The sequence below is a fragment of the Hypanus sabinus genome, unplaced genomic scaffold, assembly GCF_030144855.1.
Source record: "Hypanus sabinus isolate sHypSab1 unplaced genomic scaffold, sHypSab1.hap1 scaffold_917, whole genome shotgun sequence".
Lineage (NCBI taxonomy): Eukaryota > Metazoa > Chordata > Chondrichthyes > Myliobatiformes > Dasyatidae > Hypanus > Hypanus sabinus.
In genome coordinates, this window is record NW_026781770.1 from 136893 (window position 1) to 156928 (window position 20036).

A 20036-nucleotide genomic window follows, 5' to 3' on the forward strand; every position below is an offset into this window, starting at 1 on the left:
AGAGGATGGGGACCGGAGTGATAGGGCAGAGGATGAGGACATGAGTGATAGGGCAGAGGACGGGGACCGGAGCGATAGGGCAGAGGATGAGTACCAGAGTGATAGGGCAGAGGATGGGGACCGGAGTGATAGGGCAGAGGATGGGGACCGGAGCGATAGGGCAGAGGATGCGAACCAGAGTGATAGGGCAGAGGATGAGGACCGGAGTGATAGAGCAGAGGAAGGGGACCGGAGTGATGGGGCAGAGGAAGGGGACCGGAGTGATAGGGCAGAGGAAGGGGACCAGAGTGATAGGGCAGAGGATGAGAACAACAGGGATAGGGCTGAGGAAGGGGACCGGAGTGATGGGGCAGAGGATGGAGACCAGAGTGATAGGGCAGAGGATGGGGACCGGAGTGATAAGGCAGAGGATGGGGACTGGAGTGATTGCGCAGAGGATGAGGACCGGAGTGATAGGGCAGAGGATGGGGACCGGAGTGACAGGGCAGAGGATGAGAACAACAGGGATAGGGCCGAGGAAGGGGACCGGAGTGATGGGGCAGAGGATGGAGACCAGAGTGATAGGGCAGAGGATGGGGACCGGAGTGATAGGGCAGAGGATGAGGACCGGAGTGATGGGGCAGAGGATGGGGACCGGAGTGATAGGGCAGAGGATGGGGACCGGAGTGATAGGGCAGAGGATGGGGACCAGAGTGATAGGGCAGAGGATGGGGACCGGAGTGATAGGGCAGAGGATGAGGACCGGAGTGATGGGGCAGAGGATGGGGACCGGAGTGATAGGGCAGAGGATGGGGACCGGAGTGATAGGGCAGAGGATGGGGACCAGAGTGATAGGGCAGAGGATGGGGACTGGAGTGATTGCGCAGAGGATGAGGACCGGAGTGATAGGGCAGAGGATGGGGACCGGAGTGACAGGGCAGAGGATGAGAACAACAGGGATAGGGCCGAGGAAGGGGACCGGAGTGATGGGGCAGAGGATGGAGACCAGAGTGATAGGGCAGAGGATGGGGACCGGAGTGATAGGGCAGAGGATGAGTACCGGAGTGATGGGGCAGAGGATGGGGACCGGAGTGATAGGGCAGAGGATGGGGACCGGAGTGATAGGGCAGAGGATGGGGACCAGAGTGATAGGGCAGAGGATGAGGACCGGAGTGATAGGGCAGAGGATGGGGACCGGAGTGATAGGGCAGAGGATGGGGAGCAGAGTGATAGGGCAGAGGATGAGGACCGGAGTGATAGGGCAGAGGATGGGGACCGGAGTGATGTGGCAGAGGATGAGGACCGGAGTGATAGGGCAGAGGATGGGGACCGGAGTGATGTGGCAGAGGATGAGGACCGGAGTGATAGGGCAGAGGATGGGGACCGGAGTGATAGGGCAGAGGAAGGGGATTGGAGTGATAGGGCAGAGGATGGGGACCAGAGTGATAGGGCAGAGGATGGGGACCGGAGTGATAGGGCAGAGGAAGGGGAATGGAGTGATAGGGCAGAGATGGGGACCGGAGTGATAGGGCAGAGGAAGGGGAATGGAGTGATAGGGCAGAGGATGGGGACCGGAGTGATAGGGCAGAGGAAGGGGAATGGAGTGATAGGGCAGAGATGGGGACCGGAGTGATAGGGCAGAGGATGTGGACCGGAGTGACAGGGCAGAGGATGAGAACAACAGGGATAGGGCCGAGGAAGGGGACCGGAGTGATGGGGCAGAGGATGGAGACCAGAGTGATAGGGCAGAGGATGGGGACCGGAGTGATAGGGCAGAGGATGAGTACCGGAGTGATGGGGCAGAGGATGGGGACCGGAGTGATAGGGCAGAGGATGGGGACCGGAGTGATAGGGCAGAGGATGGGGACCAGAGTGATAGGGCAGAGGATGAGGACCGGAGTGATAGGGCAGAGGATGGGGACCGGAGTGATAGGGCAGAGGATGGGGAGCAGAGTGATAGGGCAGAGGATGAGGACCGGAGTGATAGGGCAGAGGATGGGGACCGGAGTGATGTGGCAGAGGATGAGGACCGGAGTGATAGGGCAGAGGATGGGGACCGGAGTGATGTGGCAGAGGATGAGGACCGGAGTGATAGGGCAGAGGATGGGGACCGGAGTGATAGGGCAGAGGAAGGGGATTGGAGTGATAGGGCAGAGGATGGGGACCAGAGTGATAGGGCAGAGGATGGGGACCGGAGTGATAGGGCAGAGGAAGGGGAATGGAGTGATAGGGCAGAGATGGGGACCGGAGTGATAGGGCAGAGGAAGTGGAATGGAGTGATAGGGCAGAGGATGGGGACCGGAGTGATAGGGCAGAGGAAGGGGAATGGAGTGATAGGGCAGAGATGGGGACCGGAGTGATAGGGCAGAGGATGGGGACCGGAGTGATAGGGCAGAGGATGGGGACCGGAGTGATAGGGCAGAGGATGGGAATGGAGTGATAGGGCAGAGGATGAGGACCGGAGTGATAAGGCAGAGGAAGAGGACCGGAGTGATAGGGCAGAGGATGGGGACTGGAGTGATAAGGCAGAGGAAGAGGACCGGAGTGATAGGGCAGAGGATGAGGAGCCGAGTGATAGGGCAGAGGATGAGGAACGGAGTGATAGGGCAGAGGATGAGGACCAGAGTGATAGAGCAGAGATGGGGAACGGAGTGATAGGGCAGAGGATGGGGACCGGAGTAATAGGGCAGAGGATGAGGAGCGGAGTGATAGGGCAGAGGATGAGGACCGGAGTGATGTGGCAGAGATAGGGAATGGAGTGATAGGGCTAGGATGGGGACCGGAGTGATAGGGCTGAGGATGCGAACCAGAGTGATAGGGCAGAGGATGGGGACCGGAGTGATAGGGCAGAGGATGGGGACCGGATGATAGGGCAGAGGACGGGGACCGGAGTGATGTGGCAGAGGATGAGGACCGGAGTGATAGGGCAGAGGATGGGGACCGGAGTGATCGGGCAGAGGATGGGGATCGGAGTGATAGGGCAGAGGACGGGGACCGGAGTGACAGGGCAGAGGATGGGGATCGGAGTGATAGGGCAGAGGAAGGGGACAGGAGTGATAGGGCAGAGGATGAGGACCGGAGTGACAGGGCAGAGGATGGGGATCGGAGTGATAGGGCAGAGGAAGGGGACCGGAGTGATAGGGCAGAGGAAGGGGACCGGAGTGATAGGGCAGAGGAAGGGGACCGGAGTGATAGGGCAGAGGACGGGGACCGGAGTGACAGGGCAGAGGATGGGGACCAGAGTGATAGGGCAGAGGAAGGGGACCGGAGTGATAGGGCAGAGGAAGGGGACCGGAGTGATAGGGCAGAGGACGAGGACCGGAGTGATAGGGCAGAGGAAGGGGACCGGAGTGATAGGGCAGAGGACGAGGACCGGAGTGATAGGGCAGAGGATGGGCACCGGAGTGATAGGACAGAGGATGGGGACCGGAGTGATAGGGCAGAGGATGAGGACCGGAGTGATAGGGCAGAGGATGGGGACCGGAGTGATAGGGCAGAGGATGGGGACCGGAGTGATAGGGCAGAGGATGAGGACTGGAGTGATAGGGCAGAGGATGGGGACCGGAGTGATAGGGCAGAGGATGGGGACCGGAGTGATAGGGCAGAGGATGGGGACCGGAGTGATAGGGCAGATGGGGACCGGAGTGATAGGGCAGAGGAAGGGGAACGGAATGATAGGGCAGAGGATGGGGACCGGAGTGATAGGGCAGAGGATGAGGACTGGAGTGATAGGGCAGAGGATGAGGACTGGAGTGATAGGGCAGAGGATGGGGACCGGAGTGATAGGGCAGAGGATGGGGACCGGAGTGATAGGGCAGAGGATGAGGACTGGAGTGATAGGGCAGAGGATGGGGACCGGAGTGATAGGGCAGAGGATGGGGACCGGAGTGATAGGGCAGAGGATGGGGACCGGAGTGATAGGGCAGAGGATGGGGACCGGAGTGATAGGGCAGAGGATGAGGACCGGAGTGATAGGGCAGATGGGGACCGGAGTGATAGGGCAGAGGAAGGGGAACGGAATGATAGGGCAGAGGATTGGGACCGGAGTGATAGGGCAGAGATGGGGAACGGAGTGATAGGGCAGAGGATGGGGACCGGAGTGATAGGGCAGAGGATGAGGAACGGAGTGATAGGGCAGAGGATGGGGACTGGAGTGATTGGGCAGAGGAAGGGGAACGGAATGATAGGGCAGAGGATTGGGACCGGAGTGATAGGGCAGAGGATGGGGACCGGAGTGATGTGGCAGAGAATGAGGACCGGAGTGATAGGGCAGAGGATGAGGAACGGTGTGATAGGGCAGAGGATGGGGACCGGAGTGATAGGACAGAGGAAGGGGAATGGAGTGATAGGGCAGAGGATTGGGACCGGAGTGATAGGGCAGAGATGGGGAACGGAGTGATAGGGCAGAGGATGGGGACCGGAGTGATAGGGCAGAGGATGAGGAGCCGAGTGATAGGGCAGAGGATGAGGAACGGTGTGATAGGGCAGAGGAAGGGGACCGGAGTGATAGGGCAGAGGAAGGGGAATGGAGTGATAGGGCAGAGATGGGGAACGGAGTGATAGGGCAGAGGATGGGGACCGGAGTGATAGGGCAGAGGATGGGGACCGGAGTGATAGGGCAGAGGATGAGGAGCCGAGTGATAGGGCAGAGGATGAGGAACGGTGTGATAGGGCAGAGGATGGGGACCGGAGTGATAGGGCAGAGGATGAGGTCCGGAGTGATAGGGCAGAGGATGGGGACTGGAGTGATGGGGCAGAGGATGGGGACCGGAGTGATAGGGCAGAGGATGGGGACTGGAGTGATGGGGCAGAGGATGGGGACCGGAGTGATAGGGCAGAGGATGGGGACCGGAGGGATAGGGCAGAGGATGGGGATCGGTGTGATAGGGCAGAGGATGAGGACCGGAGTGATAGGGCAGAGGATGAGGAGCCGAGTGATAGGGCAGAGGATGGGGAACGGAGTGATAGGGCAGAGGATGGGGACCGGAGTAATAGGGCAGAGGATGAGGAGCGGAGTGATAGGGCAGAGGATGAGGACCGGAGTGATAGGGCAGAGGATGGGGACCGGAGTAATAGGGCAGAGGATGAGGACCGGAGTGATAGGGCAGAGGATGGGGAACGGAGTGATAGGGCAGAGGATGGGGACCGGAGTAATAGGGCAGAGGATGAGGACCGGAGTGATAGGGCAGAGGATGGGGACCGGAGTGATAGGGCAGAGGATGGAGACCGGAGTGATGGGGCAGAGGATGGGGACCGGAGTGATAGGGCAGAGGATGGGGACCGGAGTGATGTGGCAGAGGATTGGGACCGGAGTGATAGGGCAGAGGATGGGGACCGGAGTGATGTGGCAGAGGATGGGGACCGGAGTGATAGGGCAGAGGATGGAGACCGGAGTGATGGGGCAGAGGATGGGGACCGGAGTGATGGGGCAGAGGATGTGGACCGGAGTGATGGGGCAGAGGAAGGGGACCGGAGTGATGGGGCAGAGGATGGAGACCGGAGTGATAGGGCAGAGGATGGGGACCGGAGAGATAAGGCAGAGGATGGGGACCGGAGTGATAGGGCAGAGGATGAGGACCGGAGTGATGTGGCAGAGGATGAGGACCGGAGTGATAGGGCAGCGATGGGCACCGGAGTGATAGGGCAGGGGATGGGAAAGGAGTGATACGGCAGTGGATGCGTACTGGAGTGATAGAGCAGAGGATGAGGAAAGGAGTGATAGGGCATAGGATGAGGACCGGAGTGATAGGGCATAGGATGAGGACCAGAGTGATAGGGCAGAGGAAGGGGACCGGAGTGATAGGGCAGAGGAAGGGGACCGGAGTGATAGGGCAGTGGATGAGAACAAGATTGATAGAGCAGAGGATGAGAACAAGAGTGATAGTGCAGAGGATGGGGATCGGTGTGATAGGGCAGAGGATGGGGACCGGAGTGATAGGGCAGAGGATGGGGACCGGAGTGATAGGGCAGAGGATGAGGACATGAGTGATAGGGCAGAGGACGGGGACCGGAGCGATAGGGCAGAGGATGAGTACCAGAGTGATAGGGCAGAGGATGGGGACCGGAGTGATAGGGCAGAGGATGGGGACCGGAGCGATAGGGCAGAGGATGAGTACCAGAGTGATAGGGCAGAGGATGGGGACCGGAGCGATAGGGCAGAGGATGAGTACCAGAGTGATAGGGCAGAGGTTGGGGACCGGAGTGATAGGGCAGAGGATGGGGACCGGAGCGATAGGGCAGAGGATGAGTACCAGAGTGATAGGGCAGAGGATGGGGACCGGAGTGATAGGGCAGAGGATGGGGACCGGAGTGATAGGGCAGAGGATGAGGACCGGAGTGATAGGGCAGAGGATGGGGACCGGAGTGATAGGGCAGAGGATGAGGACCGGAGTGATAGGGCAGAGGATGAGGAGCGGAGTGATAGGGCAGAGATAGGGACCGGAGTGATAGGGCAGAGGATGGGGACCGGAGCGATAGGGCAGAGGATGAGTACCAGAGTGATAGGGCAGAGGATGGGGACCGGAGTGATAGGGCAGAGGATGGGGACCGGAGTGATAGGGCAGAGGATGGGGACCGGAGTGATAGGGCAGAGGATGAGGACCGGAGTGATAGGGCAGAGGATGGGGACCGGAGTGATAGGGCAGAGGATGAGGACCGGAGTGATAGGGCAGAGGATGGGGACCGGAGTGATAGGGCAGAGGATGAGGACCGGAGTGATAGGGCAGAGGATGGGGACCGGAGTGATAGGGCAGAGGATGAGGACCGGAGCAAGCCCCAGAATTCCTCTGTGCATTTCTCACTAACACACCGAACGAGCCCCACAAATCCACTGTGCATTTCTCATTTCCACGCTGAGCAAGCCCCAGAATGTGCATTTCTCCCTAACACCCCGAACGAGCCCCACAATTCCACTGTGCATTTCTCCCTGACACCCTTAACAAGCCCCCCACTTCCACTGTGCATTTCTCCTTTACACCCCTGAACAAGCCCCACAATTCCACTGTGCATTTCTCATTTACACACTAAACAAGCCCCACAATTCCACTGTGCATTTCTTATTTACACCCTGAACAAGCCCCACAATTCCACTGTGCATTTCTCCCTAACACCCTGAACAAACCCCACAATTCCACTGTGCATTTCTCATTTACACCCTGAACAAGCCCTACGATTCCACTGTGCATTTCTTATTTACACCCTGAACAAGCCCCACACTTCCACTGTGCATTTCTCATTTACACCCTGAACAAACCCCACAATTCCACTGTGCATTTCTCATTTCCACCCTGAGCAAGCCCCAGAATGTGCATTTCTCCCTAACACACCGAACGAGCCCCACAATTCCAATGTGCATTTCTCCCTGACACCCTAAACAAGCCCCACAATTCCACTGTGCATTTCTCATTTACACACTAAACAAGCCCCACAATTCCACTGTGCATTTCTCCCTGACACCCTGAACAAACCCCACAATTCCACTGTGCATTTCTTATTTACACCCTGAACAAGCCCTACGATTCCACTGTGCATTTCTTATTTACACAATGAACAAGCCCCACACTTCCACTGTGCATTTCTCATTTACACCCTGAACAAACCCCACAATTCCAATGTGCATTTCTCCCTGAGCCATGCATCCCCATTTTTGCTCCCATTTTCCTGCCTGATTGCATGGAAATCCCTTTCCCGCAGGTGCTCCCTTTCTCCGCTGTGTCTTAGCGTCTGTTTCTTCCCATCAGGCAAGACGCCTCTGTCCTCCATGTGTCCTGCTATAATACTCAAAAACAACTCGGTGATGATGGTGGTGGGGGCCGCTGGAGGAACGAAGATCACTTCGGCAACTGCTCTGGTATGTACTGGGATCGAGAGGATTCCCAGCACCCTCTTTAGAACTGGAGGGGACAACAGTTGGGCAGACATTTTGGTGTGGAAATACCTTTTTGTGTGATTCATTCAGTGTTTTTCCTGTGGCCCAGGTAATAATGAACGCGTTGTGGTTTGGTTACAACCTGGAGCAAGCTGTGAATGCGCCCAGATTACACAATCAATTCAAACCCAATATCACTGATGTTGAGGAGGCACTCGAGCAGGTTAGTGAAGTTGTGTTGGACGTCTCTGGGTGTATCGGCTCCATGTCTGGCTGGGAGTTCTCCCAAGGCTCTGTGGTTCCAGTTAGGAAATTGATGATGGAGTCAGATACACAAACTTTTGACAGTTTTTCTGAACTGTACTGGGTTTCACTAACTCAGGAATGTGTTCATGGCTACCACCAACCACTGGCAGGTAGAATTGTGATTAGCTGCCTCCTGTGGAAAGTGGCAATAATTAGCAAAGACAATCATCAGAGTCCATCCCTGCAAGCCTCAGGGACCCAGTGGAATGACTCCAATCCAACACTTTCTCTTGGTGTGTCCTGCTGGCGGATGGTTTTCTTCAGATCTCCCTCCCCACCCACCGCTCCTCCCTCTGTCCCTCCCTCCACCATTCCTCCCTTTGTCCCTCCTTCCCTTTCTCTCTCCACCCACCACTCCCTCCCTTTCTCCCTCCATCCACCACTCCTCCCTTTCTCTCTCCACCCACCACTCCTCCCTTTCTCCCTCCATCCACCACTCCCTCCCTCCCTCCACCACTCCTCCCTTTCTCTCTCCACCCAACACTCCCTTCCTTTCTCCTTCCATCCACCACTCCCTCCCTTTCTCCCTCCACCCACCACTCCCTCCCTTTCTCCTTCCATCCACCACTCCCTCCCTCCCTCCACCACTCCTCCTTTTGTCCCTCCATCCATCCACCACCTCCCTTTCTCCCTCCACCCACCACTCCCTCCCTTTATCCTTCCATCCACCACTCCCTCCCTCTGTCCCTCCATCCACCACTCCTCCCTTTGTCCCTCCCTCCCTTTCTCCCTCCACCCACCACTCCTCCCTTTCTCCCTCTCTCCACCCACCACTCCTCCCTTTCTCCCTCCCTCCACCACTCCTCCCTTTCTCCCTCCCCACCCACCACTCCTCCCTTTCTCCCTCCATCCACCATTCCTCCCTTTGTCCCTCCCTCCACCACTCCTCCCTTTCTCCCTCCACCCACCACTCCCTCCCTTTCTCCTTCCCTTCACCCACCACTCCCTCCCTTTCTCCCCCTCCAACACTCCCTCCACCCACCAATTCCTCCCTTTCTCCCTCCCTCCTCACACCACTCCCTCCCTTTGTCCCTCCCTCCCTCCAACACTCTCTCCCTTTCTCCCTCCCTCCAGCTCCCCCTCCCTCCACACACCACTCACTCCCTCCCCCCCGTCCCCCATAACTAGTGGTGTTCTGCAGGGGTGGGAGTTGGCACCTCATCTTTTCACATTACACGTCAATGATTTCAATGATGGAGTTGATTGCTTTGTGGCCAGATTTGCAGACGATACAAGGACAGGTGAGGGGCAGATGGTGTTGAAGAAGTGGGGAGCCTGCAGGAGGCCTTAGTCTCTGGATTCCCAATGGACCCGACCATTAACTGAGGGGTCTGTGGTCTCCAGGTTGGGCCCCCTGACTTGGACAGTTTAGGAGACTGGGCAAAGAAGTGGCAGATAGATGCAGTGTAGGGATGTATATGTCCCTGTGCTTGGGTAGAGGGTTAAAGGCATAGATTGTTGTGTAAATGTGGGGAGAATTTGGTGCAAAGGGACTTGGGAGTTCTCTTGCAGCATTCTGTACAGGTTAATTTGGAAGTTAAGTTGGTGGTGAGGAAGGCATATGCCCTGTTCGCATTCATTTCAAGAGGACTAGAGTAGAAGAGCAGGGATTTATAAAGACGTACAAAAAAATCTGGATGAACTCAACCCTGCCCCTTCATTCCCCTTCCTCCACATCTATCTCTCATCTAAGCCCATCCTTTCTACACTTTCTGTATTTGATCTTACCTGCTAACTACTAATTTCTGGAGTTATCCAAACTCTGTTCCTCCTAGAAATATACTTTGTTTCATTTATTGTTTCTCTTATTTCCTCTAATTCCAGTATATATTTCACTATTTATTTTGTAACTTACAGTACTTTGTCTTTGGACGGGACTGCTCACCCCTGCTTCCCCTCCCCCACCCCTTGATCTTCCCCCTTACTGGTTGTTCACCTGGCACCCACCAGCCTTCTCCTTCCCACCCTCCCCCCACCTTCTTTATAGGACCCGTGCCCCCTCCCTCTTCAGTCCTGTCGAAGGGTCTCGGCCCGAATTGTTGACTGCTCGTGTCCACGGATGCTGCCCGACCTGCTGTTGTGCGTGTTGCTTTGACCCCAGCATCTGCAGAGTATTTTGTGCCCTGGGATGAGTTTTGGCGAGATTGGGATGGCCTGGCCCTGCCGTGGTGTGGGCTTGTATGGGCAGAGGGAAGTGGGGGTGGGTGTAAGGGAGGGGGGGTGAAGGAGGAAGGGTGGAAAACACCAGGCAGATGAGATGAGAGTTTTGGCGAGATTGGGATGGCCTGGCCCTGCCGTGGTGTGGGCTTGTATGCTCGGCCAGTATCTCTCCTGTAGGGGTGAGCATCAGGCCTGGTTTCACTGAGCAGACTAGAAACAGCACAGGACCATCACTGCTCACTGCCCACCACACGCCAGGTCTAACTGCGCCTATCCGCGTGTCTCCCCACATGCTCCACAAAATCCTCCCCTGACCGGGAGCCTGTGCAAGTGACATGTTGCTGTTGTTTTCAGGAGGTACGAATGGGCCTGGAGGAGAGACACCAGACACTGAAATTCACAGAACAGACAGAAAAAACAGGCGTGGTCCAGGCCATCGTGCGGAACGGAGGACGGTGGGATGCTGTGTCAGACCACCGGAAAGGAGGGGAACCAGCAGGTTACTGAGGACCCTGATCGGTTGGTCTGTTCAGCTCTGTGCCTAGATTGAGGAGTTCGACTGGCAGGAGCCAAACTGATCAACCCAATCCGTAATCAGATCCGAAAATCCAATGTCCTGTTGAAGTATGGCCAGTGTTATGTTACTTCTGTTTAAACAGGTTAACAGTAAAGAGTCATATTCTGGAAGAGTTAGAGAACTTTTATTTACAGTAATAAACAAACTCGTCTTAACCGTGCTGGAACATTCTAGCAATCCCGCGCATGCTCAGTGCTCTGTGCAATCATGTATTGGCACATCATTGCACGCAACATCACCACAGCCAGTTACAGGCAACTTTACCTGTCTGCACCTTTGTCAGATACTTTACCAGCCACAAGCAAAAGCTCTTAAGACACCTGGAGTTGGGGAGGGACTCAGGGATGTAAATTGTGTTTTCAGTTCAGACACGTGGCCGGACACAGAGATGCAAATCCCTCTCTGAAACAGACTGTGTTTGGACCATTGTGCCACCCACTTCCAGTCTTTTGGAATCCAGCCCAGCCCAACCCACTCCCAAACACACCCAGCCTCCCTAGCCTTTACAAACCATTCCCAACTTATTCCAAACTTATTCCCAGCCTCGCATCATTGCCAACCTAACCAACCTCACCCCATCATGCCCAGCCTGAAAGCAGTGCTAACAACCACAGTGGGAAGTCTGGCGTGATTGTTACCACTCCACCTGTCTCTCAGACCAGTCCCAGCTGGGTCAGGAGAACACGTGCAAACCCAGCAGCCATTTGCAGTTCCATCTATGCTTGTCAACATTCTAGCTCAGAAAGAGTTCCAGTGGTGCTCTGTGTCACGTCCCCCGTGACCAAGTTAAAGAACCAGCAGAAATGGAGAACACACTGGAGTCTGGTATTGCTATAAACTAATAGTGTTTATTAGTAACTAAGCAATACAGTACTATAAATACAAATATATTGAACAGGTTAGCAATGATATATATATGTGTGTGTGTGTGTGTGTGTGTGTGTGTGTGTGTGTGTGTGTGTGTGTGTGTGTGTGTGTGTGTGTGTGTGTGTGTGTGTGTGTGTGTGTGTGTGTGTGTGTGTGTGTGTGTGTGTGTGTGTGTGCATGCATGCGTGTGTGTATGGAAATAGGAACAAAACTAGCTGATTAGCCTTTCTCCTATCAGGAGTTTTGATAACATAGTTCAAGGAGTCAATCTTTTTAATCACCTCGTAGGGTCCGTGAAATCTCGCATGGAGGGGGTTGATCACTAAGGGAAACAAAACCAGGACTTTATCCTCAACTTCAAACCACTAAGTCAGTACCTTACTTTCTTATCATACCAATGCTTCATTCTGACTTGGGAGTCTTGTAAATTCTTCCTTGCAAGGTCGCATACCTTACTAAGTCTCTTGCGGAATTTCAGAACGTAATCTGCCACACTGACACACAGTCAGGTTAGACCACAGCTCTCTGAGTAAGGTCAAAGGTCCCTTGGGCCCATGGCCAAAACAAGCTCAAGTGGACTGAACCTCGGTGAATAGTGTCTCTCACGGCAAAGAGCAATAGGGACAATCCCTCTTCCCAGTCTCTGTCATTCTCCTGACAGTAGGTTTTAATCATGAAATTGCTCCAAACTCCCTTGAGAATCCGGGTGGTAGGCAGATGACACAGTTTGTTTAGCCCCCAGCTCAGAAACTATTCACTGGACTGTGTTTGATGTGAAGTTACTCCCCTGATCTGATTGAATCTCCTTAGGCAAACCTACCAGTGTGAAAAACTTGACAAGGTTCTTTACCACAGCTTTTGCTTTGATGCTTCTAAGAGGCACAGCCTCCGGGAAACTAGATGAAGCACACAAAATAGTTAGCACATACTGATACCCGGCTGCAGTCTTTGGTAACGGGCCCACTGTCACAAATCGGAAGACGGAACATGGAGTTAAATGCGCAGAAAGAATAAGTAAATTTAGGAAGGACAACAAAATTCTAGGGGCGTATAGCCCGATGGGAGTTCGGGGAGCTGGGATAAGCACAATGGGCAGAGATTCAAACAGAGAGAGGAGAAATGGGCTAAAAATGCTATATCTGAATGCACCAAGTGTCAGAAATAAGGCGGATGAGCTTGAAGCCCAGGTGCGAATGGGTAACTATGATGTTGTTGGGATAACGAAGACATGGCTGCAGGGAGATCAGACCTGGGAAATGAATGTACAAGGGTATACATGCTATTGTAGGGACAGAAATGTGAGCAGAGGGAGTGGGGTGGCCCTGTTGGTGAGGGATGAGATTCAATCCTTTGCAAGGGGGGACATAGGATCAGGAGAATTGGAGCCTGTGTGGATAGAATTGAGGAACAGTAAGGGCAAAAGGACCCTAATGGGTGTTGTCTATAGGCCATCAAACAGTAGCATGGATATTGGGTGCAAGTTGAATAGGGAGTTAACTGGCATGTGGCAAAGGTAATGTCACAGTAGTTATGGGGGATTTCAACATGCAGGTGAACTGGAAGAATCAGGTTGGTGCTGGACCCCAGGATAGGGAGTTTGTAGAGTGCCTACGGGATGCATTCTTGGAACAGCTTTTACGAGAGCCGACCAGGGACAAGGCTATTCTGGATTTAGTGTTGTGTAATGAACAGGATTTGATAAGCGATCTTGAAGTAAAGGAGCCATTAGGAGGTAGTGATCATAATATGATAAGTTTTTATCTGCAATTTGAGAAGAATAAGGGCAGCTCGGAGGTGTCAGTGTTGCAGTTGAACAAAGGAGACTATGGAGCCATGAGGGAGGAGCTGGCCAAAGTTAAATGGACGGATAGCCTAGCAGAAAAGAAGTGGAACAGCAATGGCAGGTATTCTTGGGAATAATGCACAAGGTGCAAAATCAGTTCATCCCCCGGAGAAGGAAGGATTCAAAGGGGGGATAGGGGCCACAGTGGTTGACAAAGGAAGTCAGAGATTGCATAGCATTAAAAAAAGGAAGTATGACAGAGCTAAGGTGAGTGGGAGGACAGATGATTGGGAAATTTTTAAGGAACAACAGAACTTTACTAAAAAGGCAATACGGGGAGAAAAAATGAGGTACGAATGCAAGCTAGCCAGGAATATAAAGGAGGATAGCAAAAGCTTTTTTAGGTATGTGAAGAGTAAGAAGATAGTTAAGAACAGTGTTGGGCCCTTGAAGAATGAATTGGGTGAAATTGTTATGGGAAACAGAGAAATGGCAGAAGAATTTAATAAATACTTTAGATTGTACTCCAGATTGTACTTTAGATTGTCTTCACTAAGGAAGACACAAGCAATTTCCCAGATGTATGGATGGGCCAAGGACATAGGGTAACAGAGGAAATGAAACAGATTGACACTAGGAAGGAAACGGTGATGAGTAGACTGATGGGACTGAAGGCTGACAAATCTCCAGGTCTAGATGGTCTGCATCCTAGGGTACTAAAGGAGGTGGCCCTGGAAATTGCGGATGCATTGGTAATCATTTTTCAATGTTCCTTAGATTCAGGATCAGTTCCTGAGGATTGGAGAATGGCTAATGTTATCCCACTTTTTAAGAAAGGAGGGAGGGAGATAACAGAGAACTATCGACCTGTCAGCCTGACATCGGTGGTGGGGAAGATGCTAGAATCCATTATTAAGGATGAAATAGTGGCATATCTAGGTAGCAGTGATAGAATTGGGCTGAGCCAGCATGGATTTACCAAGGGTAAATCATGCTTGACTAATCTATTGGAGTTTTTCGAGGATGTAACCAGGAAGTTAGACAAGGGAGATCCAGGGGATTTAGTGTACCTCGATTTTCAGAAGGCATTTGATAAGGTTCCACATAGGAGATTGGTGGGTAAAATCAGAGCTCATGGCATTGGGGGGAAGATATTGACATGGATAGAAAACTGATTGGCAGATAGAAAGCAAATGGTAGCGGTGAATGGGTGTTTCTCAGAATGGCAGGTGGTGACTAGTGGGGTGCCACAGGGCTCAGTATTGGGACCACAGCTGTTTTCGATTTACATCAACGATTTAGATGAAGGCATTGAGAATAACATCAGCAAGTTTGCTGATGATACTAAACTGGGTGGCAGTGTGACATTTGATGAGGATGTTAGGAGAATTCAGGGTGACTTGGATAGGCTGAGTGAGTGGGCAGATACTTGGCAGATGACATTTAATGTGAATAAGTGTGAGGTTATCCACTTTGGGAGTAAGAACAGGAAGGCAGATTATTATCTGAATGGTGTAGAGTTAGGTAAGGGAGAAATACAAAGACATCTAGGAGTCCTTGTTCATCAGTCACTGAAGGTGAATGAGCAAGTGCAGCAGGCAGTGAAGAAGGCTAATGGAATGTTTGCCTTTATTACAAAGGGAATTGAGTACAAGAGCAAGGAAATCCTCTTGCATTTGTACAGGGCCTTGGTGAGACCACACCTGGAGTATTGTGTACAGTTTTGGTCTCCAAGGTTGAGGAAGGACATCCTGGCTGTAGAGGGGGTGCAGCGTAGATTCACAAGGTTAATTCCTGGGACGTCCGGACTGTCTTAAGCAGAGGGGATAGAGAGACTGTGCTTATACACACTGGAATTAAGGAGGTTGAGAGGGGATCTGATTGCAACATATAAGATTATTAAGGGATTGGACAAGATAAAGGCAGGAAATATGTTCCAGATGCTGGGAGAGTCCAGAACCAGAGGGCATGGTTTGAGAATAAGGGGTAGGTCATTTAGGACAAAGTTAAGGAAAAACTTCTTCTCCCAGAGAGTTGTGGGGGTGTGGAATGCACTGCCTCGGAAGGCAGTGGAGGCCAATTCTCTGGATGCTTTCAAGAAGGAGCTAGATAGGTATCTTATGGTTAGGGGAATCAACGGATATGGGGACAAGGCAGGAACCAGGTATTGATAGTAGATGGTCAGCCATGATCTCAAAATGGCGGTGCAGGCTCGAAGGGCTGAATGGTCTACTTCTGCACCTATTGTCTATTGTCTATAAATCCCATGACAAGTTGAAAGGAACAGCAGAAATGGAACACAGCTGGATTCTGGTTTACCATAAATTAAGACTACATTTATTACTAGTACGAGTTAATATCATTAAAACCAGATAATACGATGCAGGTTATAAACTATTATATATAAATCTCTGCAAATGTGTGTATGGATACAAAGACAATAGTCCTGGAGGTAGATATCAGTCTTACGGTGTCAGGTAAGTTTAAGCAGTTCAGTTCACTTTGTGTTGCGTCGAGTTGAATTGATGGAGAGAGAGAGAGAGTTAATTGAGTTGTTGTTTAAGTTGTTGTTCTTGCTTCCAAAGTCTTCAGAGTCACTTCGTGTGAACCCCACACAGTCACAGACAGACAGAGCCCCTTCTAGGGAATGGTCTACTAACCCACAGCATGGGTTCACCACCAGCAGACTCCCATAGGCAAACTCTTACCCACACTGGTGATCAGGGTTGAAATTAATCAGTCCGTGGCCTCCACCCTCATGGTGGTCTTAAACTCCCCCAATGGTCTCTCGGGTTGCTTCAGCAATTCTCCCGTGTCGTGTCTCCTTTACCATTATCAGACCAAAAGCCTCAACTTTTTATAATCCATTCGAAATTCCAGCCATCCGTTAGTTCAACAGCTCTGAGCTGTTACCACTATGACTTCTCAGCTGGCGCTGTACTCTCTCTCTCTCTCTCTCTCTCTCTCTCTCTCTCAAGGTCACAATTAAAAGTGTAATCAAAACCGTCAGAGTCCTCTCTCTCTTTTAATTGCCTCCTTGTTCATTAGACTGCTGAATTTTCTAGCAGTTTCTCACTTGCGTGACAAGTGACTCACTTCCCCTTTTGAGAAAATTTTGATCTTTGAGTAAAATTTTGCTCACTCAGATTCTACACACCAAGCACTACATTCTACTTCACAAAGTGTACATTTAGCATTTACACAGTTCATTAGCACTTTTTTAACAGTGGGATAGGCAATCCGCAATGACATTGTCCGTTCCCCTTAAGTGTCTTATCGCGATATTAAACTGCTGTAAACACAGGCCCCAGTTTAATAAACACCGATTTCAATCTTTAATCTATCTAAAAACACCAAAGGGTTGTGGTCAGTGCACACCACTAATGGCTTTTGTGTGTCACTGACGTAAACCTCGAAATGCTGTATTGCAAAAATGAGGGACAGCAATTCTTTTTCTATTGTCGAGTAATTTTTCTGGAGCACATTAAGCTTTTTGGAAAAGTATGCTACCGGATGTTCAATACCATCATCTCCCCTCTGTAACAGCACCACCCCTGCAGCTTCATCGCTAGTGTCCATCACTAGGGAGAACGGCTTAGTGAAGTCCAGTGCCTTTAGCACTGGATGGTGACACAAGATACCCTTTAACCATTCGAACGCCTTTTGTCAATGCTCATCCCACACAAATTGTTCACTCTTTCTCAACAGTTTTGTCAGTGGAAGGGCAATATCACAAAGTTCTTGCAAAATTTTCGATTATACCCCACATACCTAAAAACCTTCTCAAGGCTCTCTTACCTGTTGGAATGGATACATCAGCAATCACCTGAACTTTCCCTTTCACAGGAGCCAGTTGACCCTGGCCCACCAAGTAACCAAGATACGTGATCCTGGCGTGACCAAACTCACTCTTGGCAAAATTCACAGTCAGATTAGCTTTAGAGAGCCAGTCAAACAATTTCTCTACTGTTACAATGTGTTCCTCCCACGTATCATTCCATACTAAATCATCAATATAAATCGTCAATATATGCCCCAGTGTACTTCAAACCTTGAATCACAGAGTTTATCATACATTGGAATGTCCCAGGGACATTTTTCATCCCGAAAGACATCATATTATACTCATACAACCCCGAAGGGGTGACAAATGCCGATATCTCTTTAGCCCTATTGGTTAAGGGAACACACCAGTACCCTTTTAGTGGGTCAATTTTTGTTAGGTACTTAGCCTCCCCCACCCTATCGATGCAGTCACCTATTCTGGGAATAGGGTAAGCATCTGTTTTGGTTATCATATTGACCTTTCTATAATCTGTGCAAAATCTCATTGTCCCATCGGGTTTGGGAACTATCATGCATGGGGAAGCCCATGCAGAGGTGGATGGCCTGATAATACCATTGGCCAACATATATTCGATTTCCTGTTCCACTACTTTACTACATTCTAAATTCATCCTGTAGGGGTGCTGTTCCACTGGATCAGCCTGCCCCACAATGACATCATGTGTAGCTAGACTACACTGCCTTGGTGTATCTGGGAATAGATCAGAATGATTGCCAATTAGCTCCTTTATCTGTTGTTGTTGCTTTGGTTCCAGGTGGTTAATTTTACTGTCTAAGTTCTCCAAAACACTAGCATTCTTGAGTTGAGCTGAAACCAGACACTGCTCATTACACTCCCCCATTATCTCTGGGCTAGTCTTTGCAGCTGGGTCTTGTTGGTCATGACCCCAGCTGATACGGATTTAGAGTCAAAATAAGGTTTGATTAGGTTCACATGCACTAATTGAATGGCTTTCCTTCTACCAGGTGTCCTGATAACATAGTTCAGCTCATCAATTTTCCTCATTATTTCTTAAGGTCCACTAAGTTGAGCCTGGAGAGGGTTATCCTCCAAGGGAAACAAAACCAAAACCTTATCTCCAACCTCATAGCTTTGCTCCCTTGCCTGTCTGTCATACCAGCACTTCATATTAGCCTGGGAGTCATGGAGATTTTGTTTTCCAAGGTCACTAGCCCTGCTCAGCCTGCCTCGAAACTCTGAGGCATAATCCAATACCCCAATTTGCACTTCCTTCTGAGACCACTGCTCTATCATTAAGGTCAAGGGTCCTCGAGGCCTATGACCGAATGCGAGCTCAAACGGACTGAACCCCAATGATTCCTGGATCGAATCTCCTATTGCAAATAGGAGTAAAGGTATACTCTCATCCCAATGCTTTTCGTTTTCCATACAGCACGTTTTAAACATGGTTTTGAGGGTAGAGTGAAACCTCTCTATCGCTCCCTGGGATTGGGGATGGAACGCCGTGGACAAAATTTGTTTCGCTCCCAGTTCTGTAACTATCTGTTGAAATACACCCAATGTAAAATTACTGCCCTGATCCGATTGTATCTCCTTGGGCAGACCCACTAACGTGAAGAATTTAATAAGTGCCTTCACCACTGTTTTAGCCTTTAGGTTCCTGAGGGGTATTGCTTCTGGGAACCTAGAGGCAGTGCACATAATGGTTAACAAGTATTGGTGGCCACCTGCAGTCTCTGGCAGTGGGCCAACACAATCCACAATGACCCTGGAGAAAGGTTCGCCAAAAACTGGTATGGGGCCAAGTGGCGCCTTTGGGATAGTCTGATTTGGTTTCCCTACCACTTGACATGTGTGACAGGTTTTACAAAAAACTGCCACATCCTTTCTTATACCCGGCCAATGAAATTCTTTCATAATCTTGTGCTCTATCTTTCTAACTCCAAGATGATCCCTAAAGGCATTGTATGAGCCATCTTTAAAATTTCTGTATGGAAACCCTTCAGAACCACCATTTGGTGCACCATGGCCCAACCTTCATTAGCAGGTACTGTCAATGGTCTCCACTTTCTCATTAATACCCCGTCCTTCAGATAGTAACCCATTGACTCCCTCTGAACTTCGTCCTCAGAAAGAGCTGTCTCTTTTAAAACTGTAATCTCAGGATACCTATCCTGCTCTTCCATAAGCTTCCGCCTGGACAATGACAAACCCCTCTTAACCGCCTCACTACCTGAGTCCTGGTCGAACACGGACGGTAGAAAAGTTTCAGATAAATCAGTAGGATCCGTACCCCTGTCTTTGCTATCGCAGGCACCTGACCCCTCCCGTCCAGATCGCTTCACTTCTGCAGCCTTCATTGTCATGCTTCTTGTGACTGCGCACATGGGATAAAGTTCACTCTCTGCACTTGTCTCACTAACAGCAGGCCGGCTTATTAGCTGTAATCCTGAGTATACATCTTTTCCTGCCAGGTCATTTCCCAACAAGGTGTCCACATTAGCTATCAGTAATTTAGGTCGTATCCCTAGCTCAACTGTTCCAAATTTTGAAGTCACATTTCAAAATTATTTTGTGCAAAGGCATGACCTCTGTTCCCTTGCCAATACCTTCCAGAATATTCACTTGGTCCGTTTTTGTCTCATCACCAAATTCTAAGTCATCACTTAATATCAGCGACTGAAAGGCT

The 20036-nt window shown here is 51.2% G+C and overlaps 1 protein-coding gene across 1 annotated transcript in view; it reads left to right on the forward strand.

Moving 5' to 3' along the window:
* LOC132390472 (glutathione hydrolase light chain 1-like) overlaps positions 1-11619 on the forward strand; it is a 122232-nt gene extending 110613 nt beyond the window's left edge. The window contains exons 3-5 of the mRNA XM_059963083.1: positions 7719-7828; positions 7956-8069; positions 10667-11619. Of these exons, the coding sequence (XP_059819066.1) occupies positions 7719-7828; positions 7956-8069; positions 10667-10819 (377 nt within the window). The 3' untranslated portion in view covers positions 10820-11619. The remainder of the gene's footprint in view (positions 1-7718; positions 7829-7955; positions 8070-10666) is intronic.
* The last annotated feature ends 8417 nt before the right edge of the window (positions 11620-20036 follow it).